General features: G+C 42.7%; 1 protein-coding gene across 3 annotated transcripts in view; it reads left to right on the top strand.

The window, feature by feature from the left end:
* adgrl4 (adhesion G protein-coupled receptor L4) overlaps positions 1–26,343 on the top strand; it is a 169,507-nt gene that overhangs the window by 88,521 nt on the left and 54,643 nt on the right. For all 3 annotated transcript variants that reach the window (XM_063064755.1, XM_063064756.1, XM_063064758.1), the window contains 6 exons: positions 6,166–6,282; positions 6,371–6,576; positions 10,644–10,817; positions 12,874–13,077; positions 14,053–14,273; positions 16,788–16,854. In XM_063064755.1, coding sequence (XP_062920825.1) covers positions 6,166–6,282; positions 6,371–6,576; positions 10,644–10,817; positions 12,874–13,077; positions 14,053–14,273; positions 16,788–16,854 — 989 coding nt within the window. The remainder of the gene's footprint in view (positions 1–6,165; positions 6,283–6,370; positions 6,577–10,643; positions 10,818–12,873; positions 13,078–14,052; positions 14,274–16,787; positions 16,855–26,343) is intronic.

The raw sequence follows: 26,343 nt of genomic DNA, 5'->3' as shown, positions 1-26,343 counted from the left end.
TGCTCCCTGATGCTGATGCATTTTAACCCACTGCGCTCCTCCAGCATTATCTATGTTGCTCTAGGTGCCACGGTCTCCTGTGTGAGTGTGAGTGGACTGGTTGAAATTAAACTTCCACTTTGCCTACTTTGGCAACATTTTCTCCTCTACAGCAGACACCTACTCAGAGATGAACCTCTGCCTGAGTAGTGCTAGTGGAGCCTATTCAAGGTTAAGGAAAAGAGTTTTTGAAGGCCAGAAGACCATATGGGGCTTTTTGACCCACTGAGTTTGCTCTGCCATTCTACTAGCTTAACTTCCTACTTAATCTTTTCTCTCTCAACCCCATTCTTTTGCTTCTCACCATGATCTTCCGCACCCTCACTAATCAAGAATCAGTCAACCTCCTCTTTAAATATACCCAATCACTTGGCCTCCACAGCTGCCCACAGCTATGAATTCCACAGACTCACCACTGAGACTGTGACCTACAGGTTTAAAAAAAAACTTCCGGTTTACAGTGCAGGTGGCATTGCTACATTACTGAACTTACCCTGAAGTTTGCAAAGGAGAAGATAAAATAGTCATAGTCATAGTCATACTTTATTGATCCTGGGAGAAATTGGTTTTCGCTACAGTTGCACCATAAATAATTCAATAGTAATAAAACCATAAATAATTAAATAGTAATCTGTAAATTATGCCAGAAAATAAGTCCAGGACCAGCCTATTGGCTCAGGGTGTCTGACCTTCTAAGGGAGGAGTTGTAAAGTTTGATGGCTACAGGCAGGAATGACTTCCTATGACGCTATGTGTTGCATCTCGGTGGAATGAGTCTCTGGCTGAATGTACTCCTGTGCCCAACCAGTACATTATGTAGTGGATGGGAGACACAGACCAAGATGGCATGCAACTTGGACAGCATCCTCTTTTCAGACACCACCGTCAGAGAGTCCAGTTCCATCCCCACAACATCACTGGCCTTACGAATGAGTTTGTTGATTCTGTTGGTGTCTGCTACCCTCAGCCTGCTGCCCCAGCACACAACAGCAAACATGATCGCATTGGCCACCACAGACTCGTAGAACATCCTCAGCATCGTCTGGCAGATGTTAAAGGACCTCAGTCTCCTCAGGAAATAGAGACGGCTCTGACCCTTCTTGTAGACAGCCTCAGTGTTCTTTGACCAGTCCAGTTTATTGTCAAATCAGATGTAATAATTTTACAGTGGAGTAAACTGAATTACAGAGGCATGAGAGAGGAGCTGGCCAAAGGTGATTGGAAGGGGTCCCTAACAGGGATTTCAGTAGACTAACATTGGTTGGAGTTTCTGAAGGCAATTCGAAGGCGCAGGATAGAAACATCCCAAAAATGAATAACTATTCTAAAGGGAAGATAAAGCAATTGTTGGTGACAAGGGAAAGGGAAGTCAAAGAAAGCATAAAAGCAAAACAGAGGGTATATAATTCATCAAAAATTAGTGGAAAGTTAGAGGATTGGGAAGCTCTTAAAACGCACCCGAAGGCATCTGAAAAAAAGCATAAGGAGAGAAAAGATTAAATATGAAGGTAAGCTAGCCAAAAATATCAAAGAGAATAACAGAAGTCTTTTCAGAGAAATAAAGATTAAAAGACAAGCAACAGTGGAGGTTGGACTTCTAGAAAATGATTCCGGAGAGGTAGTAATGAGGATCATAAAACGCCGGACAAACTTAATAAGTATTTTATGTCAGTCTTCACTGTGGAAGACACCAGCAGAATATCCGAAATCCAAAAAGGGCAGAGGTGAATGTAATTGCTATTACTAAGGAGAGGATGCTTGAGAAGCTGAAAGGTCTGGAGGTAGATAACTAAATGAACTACACCCCAGGATTCTGAAAGGGGTAGCTGAAGAGATTGTGGAGACATTAGTAATGATCGTTCAAGAATCAATAGATTCTGTAATAGCTCCAGAGAACTAGAAAATTGAAAAAGACCCTCAACTCTTTAAGAAGAGAGGGAGGCAGAAGAAAGGAAATCATAGACCAGTTAACCTGACTTCAGTGGTTGGGAAAATGTTGGAGACTTTTATTAAGGATGAGATTTAATTTTTAATTTCAGCCAGTCCACTCACATAGGAGATGGTGGCATCTAGAGCAACATATATATAAATGTCAGAAATTTGGGCACATTGCAGCGGTCTGCAGAGGAAAACAAAGATGAGGGAGATTCGCTGGAGAACATGAATATGGGAAATGTGAAGCGGGAACTAGGCTGAAATGCTGCAATTGTGGCGAGGAACACAGCGCAGCTTGTCGAGGGTGCATTTATAGCAAGAAGGTGGTTGAGATACAGTATGTAAAAGTAACTCAAGGAATCAGTTATGCAGAGGCTGTGAAAGAATTTGATGAAAAAAGGTTGTCAAGCAAACAAATACAGGGAATAATAAACTGGTGAATTGTGAGGGCTGTAATATGAAAAATAAGGATACACTATTAATGAGTAGAAAGGATTTTGTGCTTCTTATGGTGAACGCAATTCTTCAGCGCAAACAAGCAAAAGAACTGAGAAAATTAGAATTATCATCAAGTCTGCAGAAAAGTATCTTGGTATTAAAGGAATTAGGTGGGAAGAAGTCAAAGAAACGCTGAATGGAGGATTCAACAGTTCAGGTGGGGGAGATGGAATCTTAATGGCAGTATACTTATCGCAAATGGTCAAGAATTTAAGAAATGTTTCAGAACTTAAGGAAAATCCTCAGATTTTATGGTTGAAGCCCAGGGTAAATGTGCAGAACACCAACAACAAATAGAAGTACCCGACAAGAACAACGGTGAGTTGGAAAGAGATTGGAAAATGAAGAAAATTATTACAAGGATACAAAAAGAAAAGGAATTTGTTGCAAAGTGAATTATGTACATTCAGATTATAAAATGAAAACATTGAAGCAAATGAAGAAGAACTCCGAGGTCTCAGTAAACAACTGCAGGCTACGATCCAAATAAAAGAAAACCTGAAAAAGCAGGTAGACTTCGAAAAACAGCAATTTAAAAGTATAACGTGCGATAATTACTATTCTTTAACAAGATGATTTTAGTCTTACAAGTGATGTAGATGAAATCAATGTAATTGAGGTAATGCAACTACACGAAAACGTGACAAAATTAGGGAAGAATAGCAGTTTGCGGTGTTATCTAATGAGCACATTAAGCATTCACTAGGAATTGCAACTACAGAGTGATGCTAATAGAGAACTGCAGGCTGAACTAGATTGTCTAAAATAGAGAAGTCCAGGACATATTTGGTCGGAAACACAAGAAGTCTAGCAGCTGGCGGTAATGCACTGAAAACTGGTTGCCAACCGCCATAAAACAAAAAAGAAGAAGAAGAAGAGGAGATTTCAGGGTACTTGGAAGCACATGATAAAGTAGGCCAAGGCCAGCATAATTTCCTTAAGAGGAAATCTTGCCTGACAAATCTCTTGGAATTCTTTGAGGAAATAACGGGCAGGATAGACAAAGTGGACGCTGTTTACTTGAATTTTCAGAAGGCCTTTGAAAGGTGACAAAATAAGAGCTCATGGTATTACACGAAAGATACTAACATGGAAAGAAGATTTTCTGAGTAGCAAGAGACAGAGTCAGAATAACGGTTGTCCATTCTGATTGGCTGCCAGTGACAATAGTGTTGGTACTGGGATGGGTTCTTTTCACGTTATATGTCAATGAATTAGAGAATTGATGGCTTTGTGGCCATGTTTGCAGATGATACAAAGACAGGGAGTCTGAAGAAGGACCTGGATAGATTGGGAGAATGGGCAAAGAAGTGGCAGAGATGGAGTATAGTGAAGTGTACGGTTAAGCACTTTGGTAGAAGGAATAAAGGCATAGATTAGTTTCTAAACAGGGAGATAATTCAAAAGTCAGAAGGGCAAAGGGACTTGGGAGTAATCATACATGATTCTCCGAAGATTAAATTGCAGGTTGACTTGATGGTATGGAAGACAAATACAATGTTTGCATTCACTTTGAGAGGACTAGAATGTAAGAGCAAAGATGTGATGCTGAGGCTATATAAGGCATTGGTCAGACTGCATTTGGAGTATTTTGAGCAGTTTTGGGCCTCTTATCAAAGAAAAGATATGCTGGCATTGGAGACTGTCCAGAGGAGGTTCACGAGAATGAATCTGGGCGTGAAAGGGTTAACATTTGAGTAGCATTTGATGGCTCTGGGCCTGTACTCACTGGACGTTAGAAGAATGAGGGGTATCTCATTGAAACCTATTGAATATTGAAAAGCCTAGACAAAGTGGATGTGGAGAGGATGTTTCCTTTAGTAGATAAGTCTAGGACCAGAGGACACAGCCTCAGAATAAAGAGATGTCCATTTAGAACAGAGATGAGAAGGAATTTATTTAGCCAGAGAGTTAGGAATTGTGGAATTCATTGCCACGGGTGACTATGGAGGCCTTGAGAGGAACGGAGTCGTCGACACTAAGGTTTTCTTTTCTTCCATTTTTACGTTGTTAAAATTGCCCAAGTCCTTTTAGTTTAGTTGATTAATTCTGTTTAGATTAGTTTTTTTTGGGGGGGTTGTTTTTTTTTCTTTTTTCATGATTTTTCTCTAGTAATTTTCTTTTTGTCCTGTATTATTCATTGGTATCCTACATGATTGGGAGTTTTGTCAATTAATACTATTTGGTTTTATAATTACTCATCTTAAGTATAACAATGTATTCCCAACTATTTTGTATTATTGCTATGTTATGTTTATATTTTATGAAACTAATAGAAAGATTGAAAAAGAAAGAAAAGACTATGGAGGCCAAGTCATTGGGTGTCTTTAAAGCAGACGTCGATAGGTTCTTGGTTAGTCAGGGTGTCAAATGTTACAGGGAGAAGGTAGGACAGTGTGGTTGAGTGGGACAATAAGTCAGTTATGAAGGAATGATGGAACAAAATTGATGGGCTGAGTGGCCTTATTCTGCTCCTATGTCTTATGGTCTAATGAATGGAGTTAAATCATGAACCACCTACAATAGGCACCTGAAAGCCCAGGAACAATACCACCAAAGTTCCTTACAAAAGGTTTTGAGAATTGGCTGGAAGCTCAGATGCACTAAAAACAGTGTACTGGAGGAGAACAGCATGATAAAGCAACACCAACTCCGATGATAGATTATGTTATCTGGATGTTTCTCCAAACAAATCCTTTACTCCCAATTGAAGGAAGGTCAATGAACCCCTGGCTGGCAAAAGAAATGCTTCAAAGGTAGCTTCAAAATCAGCCTGAAGAAATTCAACATTACATCTAAAAACGGGAAAGACATGGCACTCAATAGAATCACCTGCAGGAAATCTGTTCAAGAAGGAGCTAGGCTACATGATCGTGACCTCCACTGTGCCACAGGGAAGAAGCAACACCTGTGACTGGAGAGACCGAACAACCAAAAGACCCAACCGCCAATGACAACCACCACTTACTTTTGCCCACACTGCAGCAGAATATGTGGATTCCGCGTCAGCCTCTACAGCCACCCGAGGACCCAACAAAAGCCGACCTTTTAGGAGAACATCATACTCGACTCAGATTTGATACCATTAGGTTATAAGCTTAGAGATGACACGGCATAAATGGAGGCTCCAGCAGTAGGAATTTTAGGATGAGAGGCCATGTGTTAAAGGTGAAAGGTGAAATGTTTAAGGGGAACATGAGTGGGAACTTCTTCAGAGGGTCATGAGATTGTGGAATGAGCTGCCAGTGGATTTCAGCACTAAGAAAAATATGGATAACTACATGGATGGGAGGGGTAGGGAGGGTGACAGTCTGGGTGCAGGTCAACGGGACTAGGCAGGATAATAGTTTAGCATGGTCTCAATGGGCCAAAGGACCTTTTTCTGTGTTGTAGTATTCTATGACTCTGTGATGAGGGAGAGACATTATTCCACAGACCACCTTGAGAAGTTAAATGCTGAACTGTCAGGAAATGCAGAAACATGCACTACTTCCATCAGCTTCTGCTAGAGTTGGCTAAAAAATATATTTTTCTTTAAATTCAGCATTGTTTCCTTCATGCAGCCTGTGAATATTTACCGGTGCTGTTATATTTTTGCTGATGGGTGTACGATATATGTTTATATTTAGAAGAGTCTGAGCAGGCAGAGTTACTGATTCATGACTTATTAATAACGTTTCCCTGCTTCCACAGCTCTCAAAATGTACACTTTTGATCTAAATCAAGATGAGCAACCTCCAACTCAAGCAAATTTGGAAGACAGTCATATAAGTATTTCTGGACGAAAGGACGACGGGGCCAGCTCAAACGGTAAGCAAACTGCAGGCGATGGATTGAGTATGATTCCGTGTCTTGTTTGTCAGTAATACTCACGGAAGATGTTTCTGTGTATCTTTAGGGACTGTGGCGGTCATTTTCCTGCAGTTTAATAGTATTGGGTTGCTGCTGGAAGCCGCTAATAGCTCCCAGGAGTGGGAAGTCAACGGGACGGTACCGCAGAAGGAATATACCTTGAACTCACCCATCATTGCAGCAGCTGTCAATGCCAAACCTCCAGCACTGTACCTTATGGACCATATAACATTTACACTGAGGCATATGAAGGTCAGTATCTGGGGACAAAGAGAACTGCTCTATCCTGAGTTGAAAGGTTGCAAGTGGGGATTTACTAAGACAGATCTGGAAAGACCATAGGGCCATAAAACATAAGCCCATTGTAACCCTCGGGTCCGGCCAGCTGCATTAATCTCGGGGGAGACAGGCTCCAGCCCGGCCAAACTTGAGAAATGTGGTTTGGGTGGATGCAGCACGATGTGTCCCCTGTTACAAATCAGCACCACGAAATAACAAACAGTACACAATATGCAATTAAACGATTGAGCTTTATAATTCTTAATTTGACTATGAGGTTAGTAAGGAAAACAGAAAAGAAAATGGGCCCATTTTGATGAAACAGTCTAATGCGCATGTTGGAGCTCACAGTTTTCACATCCGTTCGTCCTCCATCAATTTTCCCCAGCCATCAACTCCCGACCCCATTAGAAGATGGCTCAGTCCTGCAGTCTACAACTTCCCCTTTCTGGCATCTTCTCTTTCCATCATCTCCCGAACCAAAAGCGCGTGAATCGCTTCTCTCCAACACACAAGAAAGAAACAACACCTTACATTGGACGGCGCACATTCCAAGGCCCCCATTATCTCTGGTCATAACCCAGACACTGCTGCTACAGAGAAACCATCACCTGGAGTATTGTGTGCAGTTTTGGTCCCCTAATCTGAGGAAAGGCATCCTTGCCATAGAGGGAGTACAAAGAAGGTTCACCAGATTGATTCCTGGGATGGCAGGACTTTCATATGAAGAAAGACTGGACGAACTGGGCTTGTACTCATTGGAATTTAGAAGATTGAGGTGGGATCTGATTGAAACGTATCAAATCCTAAAGGAATTGGACAGGCTAGATGCAGGAAGATTGTTCCCGATGTTGGGGAAGTCCAGAACGAGGGGTCACAGTTTGAGGATAAAGGGGAAGCCTTTTAGGACCGAGATTAGGAAAAACTTCTTCACACAGAGAGTGGTGAATCTGTGGAATTCTCTGCCACGGGAAACAGTTGAGGCCAGTTCATTGGCTATGTTTAAGAGGGAGTTAGATATGGCCCTTGTGGCTAAAGGGATCGGGGGTATGGAGGGAAGGTTGGTGCAGGGTTCTGAGTTGGATGATCAGCCATGATCATACTGAATGGCGGTGCAGGCTCGAAGGGCCGAATGGCCTACTCCTGCACCTATTTTCTATGTTTCTATGTTTCTATTAGGAGTGAAACCTTACAGAGAAACCATTACATTAGCAGTGAAACTTTACAGAGCATTACACCATAATACAATAAGATGTAAGACCATGAAACATCGGAGCAGAATTATGTCATTCAGCCCATCGAAGCTGCTCCACCATTGCATCATGGTTCATTTATTATCCCTCTCAACCCCATTCTTCTTCCTTCTCCCTGGAACCTTTTGAACCTATCAACCTCCATTTTATATATACCCAATGACTTGACCTCCACAGCCATCTGCGGCAATGAATTCCACAGAATCACCACCCTTGAGTTAAATAAATTCCTCCTCATCTCTGTTTTAAATGGGCGTCCATCTATTATGAGTCTGGGCCCTCTGGTCCAACACTCTCCCACTGTAGGAAATACCCACTCCATGTCCACTGTGTCTGAGCCTCTCAATATTCAATAGATTTCAATGAGATCCCCTCTCATTTTTCCAGTGAGCACAGGCCCAGAGCCATCAAACACTCTTCATACTCCCCAGAGTTGAAAGGTTGGAAATGAGGCTTTACTAAGAGTGATCTAGCAAGACCATGAAACATTGGAGTAGAATTAGATTATTTGACCCATCGAGTCTGCTCCACCATTCGATCGTGGCTGGTTTACACTGAGTGGCCACTATATTAGATACCTCCTGTAGCTAATAAACTGGCAACTAAGTGTATGATTATGGTCTTCTGCTGCTGTAGCCCAACGACTTCAAGGTTCGACATTCAGAGAGGCTCTTCTGCACACCACTGTTGTAATGTGGGTCTATTTGAATTCCTGACGCCTTCACATCAGCTTGAGCCAGTCCGCCTAATCTCCTCTGATCTCACTCATTAACAAGGCGGTTTTGCCCCCAGAACCGCTGTTCGTAGGATGTCTTTTTGTCTTTCACACCATTCTCCATAAAGTCTAGAGATTGTTGTGTGTGAAAATCTCTGATCAGCAGTTTCTGAGATACTCAAACCACCCTGTCTGGCACCAACAATAACTCCACGGTCAAAGTCATGCAGGTCACATTTCTTCCCCATTCTGATGTTTGGAACAAAAATCACTTCCCATGTCTGTGTGCTTTTATGCATTGAATGGCTGCCGCATGATTGGCTGATTTGCATTAACGAGAAGGTGTAGAAGTGTATCTAATAAAGTGGCCACTGAATGTACATGGCAAATAAAGCCAATCTTTGATCCAGGGTGGACCAGACAGGTTTAGTCATTCTGAGAAAGAAAGGAGGTGAACCAGCCCATTCTGATCACCACAAGAACATATTTACATCCCACCTCTATCCCAGTTTCACCACCCTCCTTAATCATTACATTCTATTTTACATGAGTTATTGAACACAAAGTAAATGAATAATTTAACTAATAAATATTTGATAGACAAGGAAACCGACTTGATAAATGTGCTTGCATTGGTTTGATTATGGAATTTTTAATCACTGGAAGTAATTTATTTGTTAAGTGACAGACAGGAATCAAGGCTTTTAATCAGGTGGTAATTTTCATGTCAGTGATTAATAGATTTGACCATCTTGTACTGCTGGAGCTGTGGTAGGGGAGGGGAGACCAGGCCTGCTTCATAGAGTTGCCATTGGCGATGCCCACCCTGGAATTACCTTCCAGGTTGCAGAGACCCAGATGAATTGACCCTCCCCAGCTGAGAGGTGCCTGCAAGGTGGACGGGCTTCTCAGCAGATGCATCTTGAGCCTCTGCAACACCCTGTTGGCCAGTCACACCTTGCCATCTGTCAAGACGATTTTTTCCAACGTCTCTTATAGAAACCTGTACAAACTCCTCAAATATATCTAATAATTAAAATAAAATTTAACTTAACAAATTAAATTAAAGCAAATAATTAAAAGCATTAAAAATAAAATACTTGTGCTCACTGACTCCCTCAGAGGTGGCCAACACCTTAGGATGAGTGGGCAATGTAGACGGAAAGAATTCACACTGAGTCTAAGTCCAACCCTTTCTCTTTATTATAAATTGATTTCAACAGGTTTGGGAATTGCTTTGTTGAGCACCTTTGCTCTGTCTGCCACAAAATGCAGGATCTTCCAATGGCTAGCCATTTCAATTTGACCTCCCATTCCCATTCTGACGTGCCGGTCCATGGCCTTCTCCACTGCCACGGTGGGGCCGCACTCAGTTTGGAGGAGCAATATTCATACTATCAGGCTGGAGGAAGCTGATGGCATGAACATTGATTTCTCCGCAGAGACAATTTACAAGGATTCTGCCAGGATACGCGGGCTTGAGTTATAGGGAGAGGTTATGCAGGTTAAGACTTTATTACCTGGAACATAGGAGACTGAGGGGTGATTTTATAGACATATATGAGCGGCACAGATAGGATGAACGTGCACAGTCTTTCTCGCAGGAAAGAGAAACTCAAACTGAGAAAGCAGAAGTTTAAGGTGAGAGGAAAAAGATTTAAAAGGGACTGGAGGGGCAACTTCTTTGCTCAGAGGGTAGTGCATGTGTGGACTAAGCCATCAGGGCAAGTGGTTGAGGCAGGTACAATAATAATATTTAAAAGACGTTTGGCTAAGTAAGTGGGAATGAAGGGTTTGGAGCAGGAGCTCCCAATGTTTATTATGCTGTTGATCCCTACCATTAACCAAGGTGTCTGTCGCCCACAGTTGGGATCCTTTGGTTTCTATGGGGAAAATGGGACGAGCTTGGTAGTACCATATAGGGTGGAAGATGCTGTTTGTGTGCTGCATTAGTCTATGACTTTATTACATAGGATTCAGGTTACAGCGATGTAGTGTTTTGTTCACAGAAGACCAGCATTCTTACAATGAGTTAAGCAACTTGGTGCCTTTTCATTCTGTCTCAACCTTAGCCTGTGAAGGGGCACGAATCTGTCTGTGTGTTCTGGAACTACTCCACTTCCAGCATGGAGGGGGAGTGGGACACCAGTGGGTGCAAGAGCTTCCATTTCAATGCCACGCATACCACCTGCCGATGTAATCACCTGACCAGCTTTGCAGTGCTGATGTCATCTTCACCCATCGTGGTAAGTAGAGGCCTACGTTGGTCTTAGAAGCCCTATGAGTACTAATGATTAAAGCACACATGTTGTTGTTCCAGGGGAAGAAATCGCTGAGTTACTTACCTATTCCTCAGTTCTCTCCCCACATTGTTGTAAATTAGTCCTTCTCACACATGCATGCAAACACTGGACCTCCCAGGACCGCCAGGGAGTGTAGTGGTTAGCGCAATCACCATACAGTGCCAGCGAACACCAATCAGAGTTCGATTCTTGCCGCTGTTTCTAAGGAATGTGTATATTCTCCTCATGATTGAATGGGTTTCCTTCAGGGGCTCCAGTTTCCTCCCACAGTCCAAAGACGCACAGCTCGGGTTGGCAAGCTGTGGGCGAGCTATGCTGATGCCAGAAGCATGGTGACACTTGCGGTCCGCCTCCACCACAATCCTTGCTGATTTGATTAGATGTAAATAATGCATTTCACTGCATTTCAATGTACATGTGACAAATAAAACTAATCTTTAATCTTTAATAAATTCTTTAATTCATCTCCAGACCTTATGTATTTATGACCAACAATCACGAACCCACGTAGAATCAGAATCAGGTTTACTATCACTGGAATATGCCATGAAATTTGTTACTTTGCAGTAGCAGTACAGCGGAAAGACATAAAAATTGATCATTTTCAAAAATAAATTGTGCAATAAAAAAGAAGTGTTCAGAGACCATTCAGAAATATGATGATTATGGGATAAATTGCTAAATTGTTTCATTATTGTTACACGTACCTAGGTTAAGTGATAAACATTGTTTTTCATGCCACCATCACAGTAGTGCATTCAGATGGTATATGGGGAAAATAATAACAGTAAAGCTGCGCTTTATCAAGCACCTTTCTGTATATATCTCTGATTGATAGATAGATAGATATACTTTATTAATCCCGAGGGAAATTGGGTTTCGTTACAGCCGCACCAACCAAGAATAGAGCATAAGTATAGCAATACAAAAACCACAAACAATCAAACAACAAAATGCAAACTATGCCAGATGGAAATAAGTCCAGGACCAGCCTATTGGCTCAGGGTGTCTGACTCTCCACGGGAGGAGCTGCAAAGTTCGATGGCCACAGGCAGGAACGACCTCTCGTGCTGCCCAGTGTTGTATCTCGGTGGAATATGGCCGGGGTCCAACAGCAAAAAGTTCAATATCCGGTCTACAAACACGTTCCTCGATCGTAATATGACCCGGATTGCACCATCCGTTGTTAACCAGAACAGTAAGCCCCCAACTCATTTACACTTACCGCTCTCAGTGCACTTCCGGTCAGCCCGAACGGTCTGGAAGCCGCCCATGGAAAAGATTGATCGGGTATGTCCTCGTGCGGCCCCATTCCAGTAAAACACATAACACTGCACTCCTGAAATGTTCTCTGACGCCTGGCTAGCGCTGTGAACTCGTCCATTTTATTACCCACCGAACTCCTCCATAAGTCTCTGTTGTCTCGACCCGGTCCTCTTTCCTGATAGAGGCTAAGCCGCTGCTGGTGATGCGTTGGGCAGCTTTAGCCACCCATTGTAGAGTTCTCCTCTCCACTGCAGTTACTGTTAATAACACTTCCATCTCACAGTTCCTTTTGTACTGAAAAGCATGTTTTGTTTCATAAACTTACTATTAAACAATACATGATAAAATACCATACCAAACATATCATTATATTCACTTACAAAATGTCAACACGACACCCACAGACATCCTACCAGGGAAGTATTTGTAAGGCTGTGACACTGACATGGGCCTCCTCCATCCCACTGAAACTCCCCGCCCAAACCACTCTGCTTTCACTTTATTCTCTGTGAAGAGACTTCTTAAACCCTAACCCACTGCCGATGCTTTGGTCAATTCATATTATTTTTGAATTGGTGTCACATTCTAGTAGTGATTGGTTCTGCGAAGGCATCTCTTGGCAAATTCTGCTTCGTTGGAGGCCTTGTACAAGCGTGAGTTGTTGCTGTTTGTCTCATCTGCATTTTCGCACAGAAGCCGAACCTTAAGGCTCTTGACACTTACTCCCTTGCAGGATGTTCTACATAATAATATCCTCACTCGGATCACCCAGCTGGGAATTATCGTGTCCTTGATCTGCCTGTCAATGTGCATCTTTACCTTCTGTTTCTTCAGTGAGATTCAGAGCACCAGAACAACAATTCACAAGAATCTCTGCTTCAGTCTCTTTATTGCAGAACTTTTGTTCCTCACTGGGATTAACATGAACAGCAATAAGGTAAGCAACGAACATTAACATTAGCTCCACAGCCCCCTTAAACCTTCTCCCAAGAGGTAGCCCAAACCATTAAGCACACTATTAGAGGTAGAATACATTAAGACTTCATTCCCAAGAGAGTAGAAGAGCAAGGGGAGATTTGATAGATGTATTCAGAGGGATCAGGGAATACAAATACATAATTTCTTGAAGGAAAATTTTTGGCACATTGGCTTTCATAAATCAAAAGTATTCAGTACAGAAGTTGAGATGTTATTTTGAAGTTGTATAAGATGATAGCGTGGCCTAATTTGGAGTACTGTGTGCCATTCTGGTCACCTACCTACAGGAAAGGCATCAATAAGTTTGAAAGAATGTGGAGAAAGTTTACAAGGATGTTGCCAGGATTTGAGTACCTCAGTTATGGGGAGGAGGTTACGACTTTATTCCCTGGAGCTGAGGAGAATGAGGGCAGACTGAAGTGCAAAATTTTTGAGGGGAATAGCTAGTGTAAAGGCAAGCAGGCTTTATCTACTGAGGTTGGGTGAGATAAGAACTAGAGGTCATGGGGTAAGGATGAAAGCTGAAATGTTTCAGAAGAACTTGAGGAGTATCTTCTTCACTCAGGGTGTGGTGAGAGTAGGGAACAAACTGCTAGTGGAAGAGGTGGATGGGGGTTCAATTTCAAAATACAAACGTATAAGAGAAGTTTGGATATGTGCAAGAATGGGGGTGTATAGAGGGCAATGGTCCACATACTAGGCAGAATAATAGTTCAGTATGGATTTGCTGTACCAAAAGGCTTGCTTCTGTGCTGTAGTGATCTATGACTCTATAATCATTATCAAGATGCAATATCCAGTCTCTGCTCTGCGAGGTGTTGTAGATTTCCAGTATCTCTTGGATTTTTTTTTTGGTTTTGAGAAGTTTGGTGTTCTTTATCGAGATGCAATGTTTAATCTCTGCACCATCACACCACCCTCCCCACCCCCTCAGCTACTCTGTTCCATCGTAGCCGGACTGCTTCACTACTTTTTCCTGGCTGCCTTTGCCTGGATGTGTGTCGAGGGTATTCATCTCTACCTCATTGTGGTTGGGGTCATCTACAACAAAGGTTTCCTGCACAGAAACTTCTACATCTTCGGCTACGGCAGCCCTTCTGTTGTGGTGGGGATTTCAGCACTGTTGGGCTACAAGTACTACGGCACTGATAAGATGTAAGTGTGAGCTGCCTCTAGCACTGTGACCTTGGTAAAAAAAAATACTGCGTGGCAGCACTGTTCCTGTTCATATTTTTGCTAAAATACAGATTTTTGCTGACTAGATGCAGAAAAAATTTACAAGAATGTTGCCAGGACTTTGATATGGGGTGAAACTAGGATCTTAATCCTTGGAGCATAGGAGACTGAGAGGTGATCTTCTCGAGATCTTGAGGGACATAGAAACGGTGAATGCACAAAGTCTTTTTTCCCAGGGTTGGGGAATTAAGAACTAGAGGGCACAGATTTCATGTGAGAGGGAAGTTTATTAACAGGAACTTCTGTTATGGAGCAATACAGCATAAATACAGGCCTCTCAGCCTAATGAGTTGTCCACCCATCTAGTCCTAATTTTATGCCTTCAGCCCATATCCTTCTGAGCCTGTCCGTCCACCTACCTATCTAAGATCTCTTAATTAAATGATGTTACTCTACCACTTGAGGATCTTCGTTTGAAGATAAGGAGTGGTAAGGATGTGGAATGAGCTCCAAGGGAAGACATTGAGGCACGTACAATAACAACTTTTAAAAGCCAGTTAGACAGGTACGCGGAATAGAAATGTTCAGCAGCTGGCAAATGAGACCAGCTTGGATGGGGGAACTTGGTCAGCATGGACACGTTGGGTGGAAGGGCCTGGTTCTGTTCTGTATAACTATTAGAGGAGGTGACTCAAAGGAGATATATTTTCAGAAGGGTCTTCATAGAGAAAAGAAAGATTGGAGAGATCTCGGGATGGTAAACCAGAGTTTGGAACCCAGGCAATCATTGGTGGAAGTTAAGGATGAACTCTTGGAGTTCTAGATCTGGAGGAGATAGCAGGGATAATGCAACTAATAAGGGATGAAATAAATGGATATAAATTTTAAAATCAATAGTATGGTGGGGTAGGATCCCAATGTACATTGTAAGTCACTTAAAATCTGCTAGGATGCCAATGTAGGTCATTTAAGATCTGCTAGGGTGCTATTGTAAGTCACTTAAGATTTGCTACTTATCTTACTCATCTGCATGGATAGAAAGGGACTCCAGGATAATCTCACGAAGGAGACAGCTCTTGTTTTCAACCTTAGGGAAAATAGCAGGAGACACGAACAAAGTAATAGGTTTTCTAGCACTTTTCGGTGATGTTTGCCCAACTGAATTTCAACTCCAAAAGGTAATGTGGATGAGGAGTAGCAGATCAATGCTGAGAAACCCATTTATTTTATGGAAGGACTGAGCAGAACCAAGGATAGTCAGAGATAGAAGGGCTAAATCTCTCGGGATCATTTGCAAAGAGTTAGTTAAAAAGTGGGAACCCCTTTTGGAACTTCTTCACTCAGAGGGTGGTATGAGAGTGGAACGAGCTGCTGGCAGAAATGGCGGATGCAGGCTTGATTGCAACATTTAAGTACATAGACAAGAGGGGCATGGAAGACTATGGTCCAGGCGTGTGTCAATGGGGCTAGGCAGAATAACAATTTGGCATGGACTAGATGGCCTGAAGGGCCTGTTTCTGGGCTATAGTGCTCATTGCTTTATGGTCTACAAGGTTAGAAGGTTACAAATTCTACATGATTGAACTAAGATGCGTCAAATGGTCTTCCATGTGTGACCGGACTTGTGCATATGTAGATTATAGCACTGGACTTGATTTAGATAATCACCTTAAGCACTTGCTTTCTGAAATCATGTGTGAAGACATGTGAAGAAGATAGAGGATTGCTCCCATCTTTACCATTATAGATGGATGTCTGATCAGTCCATGCCTGGGAATCGCACAACATTAGTAAAAGCTGAAGGTAGTTCTCCTTAGAGATATGATATAGGTGAATCAGAACATAAGAAATGCAGAGAGAGAAATTAGAACATGGAATAGGGAACAGTACAGCACAGTACAGGCCATTCGGCCTACATTGTTGTGCCAATCTTTTAACCTACTCGAAGTTCAATTTAACCCTTATAGCCCCATAGCCCTCCATTTTTCTGCCATCAAGAGAAAATATTCCTATTACCACTTGGTTCAAAGATCAGGAGAAGTAGGTCAAAGTTATGAGCTAAAGAGTTAGGGGAAGATGCTGAGAAGATAATACTCAAACTCATGGGGATGGTGGTCTGCTAGGGTACTGGAGATACTCAGAACTGTTGAAAGGGAAGGACAACCACGTGAGGGAAAATAACTCACAAGGCAATGGCAGAAGAGCAGTAGCAAGCATCAGACTGGATTAATCAATAAGAAGTTGGTACAGTTTCAGGGGGGTGAATGGTGTCATTCAATAATTCTGTCAACACGATTAGGTTAAAGCAGCACGTGATGTGAAAATGGCTGAATGATCTCCATTGCTTTCAGGAGAGCCATTGAGGGTGGGTGGTGGGAGCGGGCTGGTGGGTGATGGATGATGAGGGGTTCAGGAGAAAGTTACACATGAAGAAGGAAATACTTAGAGTTATTTTCTCACAAGCCACTTTATCTCAATCTTTCTTCCCTACAGCTGCTGGCTCAGTACAGAAAGCAACTTTATATGGAGCTTCATTGGTCCGGCCTGTTTAATCATTTTAGTAAGTTTGAACTTTTCAAAACATATACTGAAGTTTTATAAAATCTGAATCAGAATCTAATCCCTTAGGACAGTTGCAGGAGACAAAAGATTTAGAGGGGCATAGGTACGGGGAGAGACCGTGCCAGGATGTGGTGTCTTGTTGCAAACTGCTCTCTAAGATATGAGTAGTGCATCTATGGAATTCATTGCTACAGATGGCTGTGGAAGCCAAATCATTGATATATCTAAAGTGGAAGATAATAGGTTCTTAATTAGTAAAGGTGTTAAAGGATATGGGGAGAAAGCAGGAGAATAGGGTTGAGAGGGATAATAAATAGCCATGATTGAGTGGTGAAGCAGACTCAATGGGCCAAATGGCTTGCTTTTCACTCCTACTCATATTACCATTCTACTCTTTTTCATTTGGGTGTTGGGATGGAGATACGTCTCTTCCAAAGGAAGTGTAAGGTGCTCCTTCCCCCCACTAGCCTGGGAAAGGTGTAGCAAAAGCTTAGCTCCTCGATCAGGGTCACGTGAATCCATGGGAGAAGGTGATGGATGGTCGTATGAGCAACTGGTGCATATCACAAGTCCTGGTTATGTGATCACTGATGCCAGGCAGACTATCTCTGAGAGTATTGATAATGGCTGGGGTCACCCATCTTGTAAAGACACTGCTCAGAAGAAGACCACTTCTGTGGAAAAAAGTTGCCAAGAACAAGCACAGTCATGAGACAATGATCATCTATGTCATATGACATGGCATGTAATGACGATAATGACTCTTTTGCATGTAAATTTAAGTGACTCTAATAAATGCATTCAGCATTTGATAAACACAAGAAAGTCTGCAGATGTTGGAAATCCAAATCAGCATACACAAAATGCTGGAGGAACTCAGCAGGTCAGGCAGCATCTTTGGGAAAGAATAAACAGTTGACATTTTGGGCCGAGAACTTTCTTCAGGATTGAGAAGGAAGGGGAATGATACCAGAATAAAAAGATGGGGTGGAGGGGAAGGAGGCTAGCTGGAAGGTGATAGGTGAAGTCATGTGGCTGAGAAAGTCAAGGGCTGGAGAGGAGGGAATTTAAAGGGAGAAGAGAGTGGACCATGGGAGAAAGGGAAGGAGGAGGGGACTTAGGGGGAAGTAATAGGCCGGTGAGAAATGATCTTTACTGTTGGTATACAAGACAGAGTTTTACACTGTACTTCAGTACATGTGACGACAATAAACCAATTTACTGGTGTGGCTAGGTATAGATGAGCTGAGCCAAAGGGGCTGTTTCCATCTTGTATTACTCACTGACCCCACTACTGGTAATATAAGTCTACAAATCCTGACCTCAAGTTGTTTTATAGAGTCTGTTATAATGAAGGAGGTTAGGCAGCCTGCATGCACAGGCAATGTTCAAAGTAAATTTATTATTAAAATACATACTGCATCTGTCACTATATAACCCTGAGATTCATTTGCTTGGGGCATACTCAATGAATCCATAATAGAATAACAACCATAATAGAATCAATGAAAGGCCGCACCAGCTGGGCATTCAACTGGTGAGCAAAAGACAACAAAATGCACAACTACGAAGTAATAAACATCAAGAACATGAGATGAAGAGTCTTTGAAAGTGAGTCCATAAGTTATGGGATCCTTTCAATGATAGGGCAAGTGAAGTTGAGTAAAGTTATCTCCTTTAGTTCAAGAGCCTGATGGCTGGGGGGTAGTAACTGTTCCTGAACCTGGTGTATGAATCCTGAGTCTCCTGCACCTTCTTCCTGATGGCAGCGGTGAGAAGAGAAATTGTCCTGGACGATGGGGATCCCTCATGATGGATGCTGCTTTCCTGCGACATCATTTCATGTACATGTGGTCAATGGAGGGCAGGGGTTTATCCATGATGGACTGGTCCATATCCACTACCTTTTGTAGGATTTTCTGTTCAAGGGCATTGGTGTTTCCATACCAGGCTGTGATGCAACGAGTCAATATGCTCTCCACTACACATCTACAGAAGTTTGTCAAAGTTTTAGATATCATGCTGAGTCTTTGCGAGCTCCTAAGGGAATAGAGGCACTGCCATGCTTTCTTCATAATTGCACTTAGGTACTGGGCTCAGAACAGGTCCTCTGAAATAATAACACCGAGGAATTTAAAGTTACTGACCCTCTCCACCTCTGATCATCCAATGAGAACTGGCTCATGAACCTCTAGTTTCCTTCTCCATAAGTCAATAGGGTTTGATAAGTGTCATCACCAAACTCTCAAAACACTTAATCAGAGTGGATGTAAGTGCTACTGGGCGGTAGTCATTGAGTCAGGTTACACATTCTTCTTAGGCACCTGTATGTTTGAAGCCTGCTTGAAGCAGGTGAGTACCTCAGACTGCTGAAGCGAGAGGTTAAGGATCTCAAAGAATACTCCAGTCAGCATGATCAGCATAGGCCTTTAGTCCTTGTCCAGGTACCCTGTCTAGGCTGGATGCTTTCGTCAGTTCGCACTGCTGAAGGCTGCCATAAGCCTCAGTAACTGAAGTCACAGGATCATCGGGGACTGTAGGAGTTAGTAATGGTTTCTCCATGTTTGACGATCAAAGCGAACAGAGAGCAGATTGATTTCCTCTGGAGGTGAAGCTCTGTTGTCACCAATGTCACTTGATTTAAATTTACAAGAGATAATGGAATTCAAGCCCTGCCATAACTGTTGAGCATCCTTCATGATTCAAGTTTAGTCTGGAGTTGCCACTTTGCTCATGAGATAGTTTTCCGGATATCGTACCTGGACCTCTTGTAACTTTCCTGGTTGCCAGGCTTGACTGTCTCTGACCTGGATAATTCAGAACATTCAGTGTCCTGATGAAAAGTCTCAGCCCAAAACGTTGACTGTTTTCCCCCTGCACAGATGCTGTCTGACCTGCTGAATTCCTCCAGAATTTAGTGTGTGTTATTCACATAATCTAGATTGGTTGTTAGGTAAATATCAGCCAAGACACAAGGGAAAACTTCCCTTTCTTAAAGATTAGATAAAGATTAGCTTTGTTTCTAACATGTACGTCGAAATATTGAAACATACAGTGAAATGCATCATTTGTGTCAAATGAAGTCAGCCAGGATGGTGTCGGGAGCAGCCCACAAATGTTATAACCATATAACAATTACAGCCCGGAAACAGGCCATCTCGGCCCTTCTAGTCCATGCTGAACTCTTACCCTATCCTATTCCCACCAACCTGCATTCAGCCCATAACCCTCCATTCCTTTCCTGTCCATATATCAATCCAATTTAACTTTAAATGACAACATCGAACCTACCTCAACCACTTCTGCTGGAAGCTCGTTCCACACAGCTACCACTCTCTGAGTAAACATAGAAACATAGAAAATAGGTGCAGGAGTAGGCCATTCGGCCCTTCGAGCCTGCACTGCCATTCAGTATGATCATGGCTGATCATCCAACTCAGAACCCTGTACCAGCCTTCCCTCCATACCCCCTGATCCCTTTAGCCACAAGGGCCATATCTAACTCCCTCTTAAATATAGCCAATGAACTGGCCTCAGCTGTTTCCTGTGGCAGAGAATTCCACAGATTCACCACTCAGAAGTTCCCCCTCATGTTACCCCTAAACTTTTGTCCTCTAATTCTCAACCCATGCCCTGTTGTTTGAATCTCCCCCACTCTCAATGGAAAAAGTCTAACCACGTCAACTCTATCAATCCCCCTCATAATTTTAAACACCTCTATCAAGTCTCCCCTCAACATTCTACACTCCAAAGAATAAAGACCTAACTTGTTCAACCTTTCTCTGTAATTTAGGGGATGAAACCCAGGCAACATTTTAGTAAACCTCCTCTGTACTCTCTCAATTTTATTGACATCCTTCCTATAATTTGGTGACCAGAACTGTACACAGTACTCCAGATTTGGCCTTACCAATGCCTTGTACAAATTCAACATTACATCCCAAAGTGTTGCTGTGCTTTCAGCACCAACGTAGTGTTCCCACAACTCCCTAACTATAAATGTACATCTTTGGAATGTGGGAGGAAACTGGAGCACCTGGAGGAAACCCACGTAGTAACGGGGAGAACGTGCAAACCAGGATTGCTGGTACTGTAATAATGTTACGCTAACTGCTGCCACTCATATTTCTTCCTTGAAATACAAATAAATGAATCAGGGGATGCTGGAATAGGTCTCTTGGATTCAAAATGATAAAAAATAGCATTATGATGCTTTTTATTTCCAAACTGTGAGGTTGAAAGAGTCACAGTCTTATCCTAAACATGGAATCTCCCTGATGGACACACACAAAATGCTGGAGGAGCTCAGCAGGTCAGGCAGCATCTATGGAGAGGAGGAAACAGTCAATGTTTCGGGCCAAGACCCTTCATCAGGATTGGAAAGGAAGAATCCAGAATAAGAAGGTGGGAGGAAGGGGAATGAGTACAATTTGTCAGGTGATAGGTGGGATGAGATGAAGAGGAAGGTAGGTGAATGGGGGAAGGGCAGGATGAAGAGAGACTCTGGGAGGTGATAGGTGGAAGAGGTAAAGGGCTGAAGAGGAATTCCAATAGGGGAGGACAGTAGAACATGTGAGAAAGGGAAGGAGGAGGGGCACTAGAGGGAAGTGATAGGTTAATGAAAAGAAGTCAAGGGGTAAGAGGGGAGCCAGAATGGGAGTGGAGAAGGCTCCGGGAGAAGGCTCAGGAGCTTGAAGACTCGTACGGCCAGATTTAGGAACAGCTTCTTTCCAACTGTGATAAGACTGCTGAACGGATCCTGACCCGGATCTGGGCCGTCCCCTCCAAATATCCGGACCTGCCTCTCGGTTTTCTTGCACTACCTTACTTCCCATTTTTCTATTTTCTATTTATGATTTATAAGACCATAAGACAAAGGAGCAGAAGTTGGTCATTCGGCCCATCTAGTTTGCTCCACCATTTTATCATGAGCTGATCCATTCTCCCATTTAGTCCCACTCCCCCACCTTCTCACCATAACCTTTGATGCCCTGGCTTCTCAGATACCTATCAATCTCTGCCTTAAATACACCCAATGACTTGGCCTCCACTGCTGCCCGTGGCAACAAATTCCATAGATTCACCACCCTCTGACTAAAAAAATTTCTTTGCATTTCTGTTCTGAATGGGTGCCCTTCAATCCTTAAGTCATGCCCTCTCGTACTAGACTCCCCCATCATGGGAAACAACTTTGCCACATCCACTCTGACCATGCCTTTCAACATTCAAAATGTTTCTATAAGGTCTCCCCTCATTCTTCTAAACTCCAAGGAATACAGTCCAAGAGCGGACAAACGTTCCTCATATGCTAACCCTCTCATTCCGGGAATCATTCTAGTGAATCTTCTCTGTACCCTCTCCAACGTCAGTACATCCTTTCTTAAATAAGGAGACCAAAACTGCCCACAGTACTTCAAGTGAGGTCTCACTAGCGCCTTATAGAGCCCCATCATCACATCCCTGCTCCTATACTCTATTCCTCTAGAAATGAATGCCAACATTGTATTCGCCTTCTTCACTACCGACTCAACCTGGAGGTTAACCTTAAGAGTATCCTATACGAGGACTCCCAAGTCCCGTTGCATCTCAGAACTTTGAATTCTTTCCCCATTTAAATAATAGTCTGCCCATTTATTTCTTCTGCCAAAGTGCATAACCATACACTTTCCAACATTATATTTCATTTGCCACTTCTTTGCCCATTCTTCCAATCTATCCAAGACTCTCTGCAGACTCTCCGTTTCCTCAGCACTACCGGCCCCTCCACCTATCTTCGTATCGTCAGCAAACTTAGCCACAAAGCCATCCATTCCATAATCCAAATCGTTGATGTACAATGTAAAAAGAAGTGGCCCCAACACGGACCCCTGTGGAACACCACTGGCAACTTTATATTTATAATTTATAATTTAAATTTTTTAATATTTACTATCGATTTGTAATCCAGGGAGTGGGAAGCGTAGAATCAAATATTGCTGTGATGATTGTACATTCTAGTATCAATTGTTTGGCGACAATAAAGTATAAAGTATAAAGAATAAGAGAAAAGGGGGAGGGGTAGGAATTATCGGATGTTAGAGAAATCGATGTTCATGTTGTCAGGTTGGAGGCTACCCAGACAGAAACTGGTCTGTAGATGCAGTTTTCTCATCACTGTATTGATCCTGTGATTAACTTATTACCACAACGCCAGCTGAACCTTTGCAACACAGTTTCTTCAAAGATCGAAGCAGATTCAGGATGGATTTTGCACTCATTTTCTTGGAGGAGAAATTCACCCCACCTAGGCTTGGACCCTGAAGGAAGTCAGTTCAGTGTCGAGGCAGCAGAGTTTCTTAATGATCTGATTGACCCAATTCCTTTAGGACTGATTTAAGTATAAAGACTAAAGATCTAAAGATTAGATCTTTAATTGCTTTTGCCAAATTTCTTTAGGATCTATTTGGTTCTAGTTGTTTGCCAATCCCCGTGGATAAAGTCACAGCAAGCTCCTTGTTGACTGTCATAAACACAAGTGATTGTGCAGATGCTGGAAATCCAGAGCAACACACATAAAATGGTGGCAAAGCTCAGCAGATCAGGTAGCATCTATGGAGGAGAGTAAACAGTTGATGTTTCGGTTTGAGAACCTTCACCAGTTGGCTCTCTGCAAGTCCGCATTCACAGAACATGGCCTGTTTATGTTGAAATAACAGCCTTTCCAGTGGATTCCAACCCCTTCTCTTTGCCACGCCCACCCTCCTCTGTGTACCTTACCGATTCATCTTCAAATGTTCATCTTAGGGAGAAAAAGAGTAAATACACACTCAGTGGCCATTTTATTAGGTACACTTGTACTCCTGCTCATTAATGCAAATATCTAATCAGCCAATTATGTAGCGACAACTCAATGAATAAAAGCAGGCAGGCATGGTCAAGAGGTTTAGTTGTTGTTCAGCCCAAACTTCAGAGTAGGGAAGAAATGTGATTTAAGCGACTTTGACTATGGAATGATCATTGGTGCCAGACACGGTGTTTTGAGTACCTCAGAAACTGATGATCTCCTGGCATCGCCATGCACTTCATTCTCCAGAGTTTACAGAGAATGGTGCAAAAGAACAAAAAAAAATCCAGCAGCAGTTCTGTGGGCCAAAATGCCTTTTTAATGAGAGAGGTCAGAGGAGAATGGCCAGACTGGTTCAAGTTGACAGTAACTCAAATCACGTGTTACAACACTTGTGTGCAGAAGAGCATCTCTGAACACACAACACATTGAACCTTGAAATGAATGGGCTATAGCAACAGGAAACCACGAACATACACTTTATTAGGTACACAAGGTGCCTAATAAAGTGGCCAATGAGTGTGTTACTGCTTATGAAAACTTTGCAAGTGTTGGTTTCAAAGGCCTTGTTCTTGTTTACTGAAAATTTATGGAAAATCTAATCCCCTGAGCAAAACTATAATTAAATCAGAGCTGGTCTAGATGAGCCATCATTCTGGACAAAACATCTGCTATTGAATGATCATCTCAATGCCTGTCTAAATAATACGTGTAACAGTGAGAAATAACTCATGCAGAATGTGTTTATGTCAAGCAATAAACCAATATGTTGCATTCCACCAAAAATACTGCAGACCTACCAAATGATATTAATTTACTGCTTAAAATATCACCGTCACTTACAAGTCAATAAAACTTTTCCCATTTAAATGTGGTAATAGAATTTAGAACATAGAATATGACAGCACAGGACAGGTCCTTCGGCGCACAATGGTTAACCTACTCCAAGATCAATCTAACCCTTCCCTCCCACATAGCCCCCTAGTTTTCTCTCATCCACATGCCTGTCTAAGAGTAACTACCCCTAATGTATCTGCCTCTGCCACCACCCCTGGCAGCACATTCCATGCACCCACCACTTTCTGTGTAAAGAACTTACCTTTGACATCCTCCCGATATATCTTCCTCCAATCACCTTAAAGTTATGCTCCCTGGTGTTAGCCACTTCCGCCCTGGGAAAGTGTCTTTGACACTCTAATCTGTCTATACCTCTTCTCATCTTGTGCATCTCTATCAAGTCACCTTTCATCCTCCTTCCCTCCAAAGAGAAAAGCCCTAGCTTGCTCAACTTGTCTTCAATAAACATGCACCTCTAGTCCGGACAGGGTAAATGCATGACAAGTGTGAACCCTTCCTGGCTTCATGTAAACTCTATCTCCATGGTTTACCTGTTCAGCAACCATCAGAGTGTTCTGGTCACATCATTCCAGGAAAGGTGTAGAAGCTTTTAAGGGAGTGCAGAGGAGACTTACCAGGAGGCTGCCTGGATTAGAGAACAGGTCTTGAGCATAGTTTGAGTGAGCTAGGGCATTTCTCTTTGGAGCAAACGAAGAGGAGAGGCAACTTGATAAAGGTGTACAAGATGTTAAGATGCATAGATAGAGTGGACATCCAGAGACTTTTTCTCAGGGAGGAAATGGCTAATACCAGGGGGCATAACTTTGAGGCATTTGGAGGAATGGAAAAGGGGATGTCTGAGGTAGACTCTTCACACAGAGGGTGGTAGCGGTATGGAACACCCTGCTGGGTACGGTGTCGAGGGGAGATATATTTGGAGCATTGAAAAGACTATTAGACAGACACATGGGTGAAGTAAAAGTTGCAAACTATGTGGGAGGGAAGTGTTTAGTTAATCCTAAAGTAGGTTAAAGGTTTGGGACTATATTGTATGCTGAAGAGCCTGAACTATGCTATTCTCTTCTGTGTTCTATGTTCTATCATTCTTCCTTCTCCAATTCTTTAACTCTTTCACCAATCAATTTCCCAGCTCTTTACTTCACCCTCTCCCCCTCTCCAGATTTCATCTGTCACGTGCCACCTTTACTTCTTCCTCTCCTCTGGCCATGTTCTTATTCTGACCTCTGACCTCTTCCCTCTACCTTTCCAGTCCTGATGAAGGGTCTCAGCCCGAAGCGTCGGCAGTTTACTCTTTTCCACAGATGCTGCCCAAGGATTCATTAGTTAGGGGAATGGATGAAAGTTTCTGTGGGCAAGAACAAGATTTCGGGATGGTATGTTGCCCCCCCGGGTGCCAGGGTCCGTGATATCTTGAATTGAGTCCTCAACATTCTTAAGTGGGAGGGTGAACAGCCAGAAGTCATGGTCCACGTTGGTACCAATGACATGGGTAGGATGAGTGACGAGGTTCTGCAAAGGGAGTTCAGGGAGTTAGGTGCTAAGTTAAAGGGCAGGATCTCCAGCGTTGTGACCTCAGGATTACCACCTGTGCCACATGCTAGTGAGGCTAGAACCAGGAAGATTAAACAGTTTAAGACATGGCTAAGGAGTTGGTGTAGGAGGGAGGGCATAAGATTTTTGGATTATTGGGAAGATTTTTGGATCCAGGGAAGATGGGACCTGTACAGAAGGGATGTTTTACACCTGAACTTGAGGGGTACTAATATCTAGTGGGAAGGTTTGTTAACATGGCACGGTGGTGTTTAA

Source organism: Mobula hypostoma, chromosome 12 (assembly GCF_963921235.1).
Source record: "Mobula hypostoma chromosome 12, sMobHyp1.1, whole genome shotgun sequence".
In the NCBI taxonomy this organism is placed as follows: Eukaryota; Metazoa; Chordata; class Chondrichthyes; order Myliobatiformes; family Myliobatidae; genus Mobula; species Mobula hypostoma.
The sequence above is the reverse complement of the archived record's forward strand: the minus strand, read 5'-3'. Positions and strand labels throughout refer to the sequence as shown.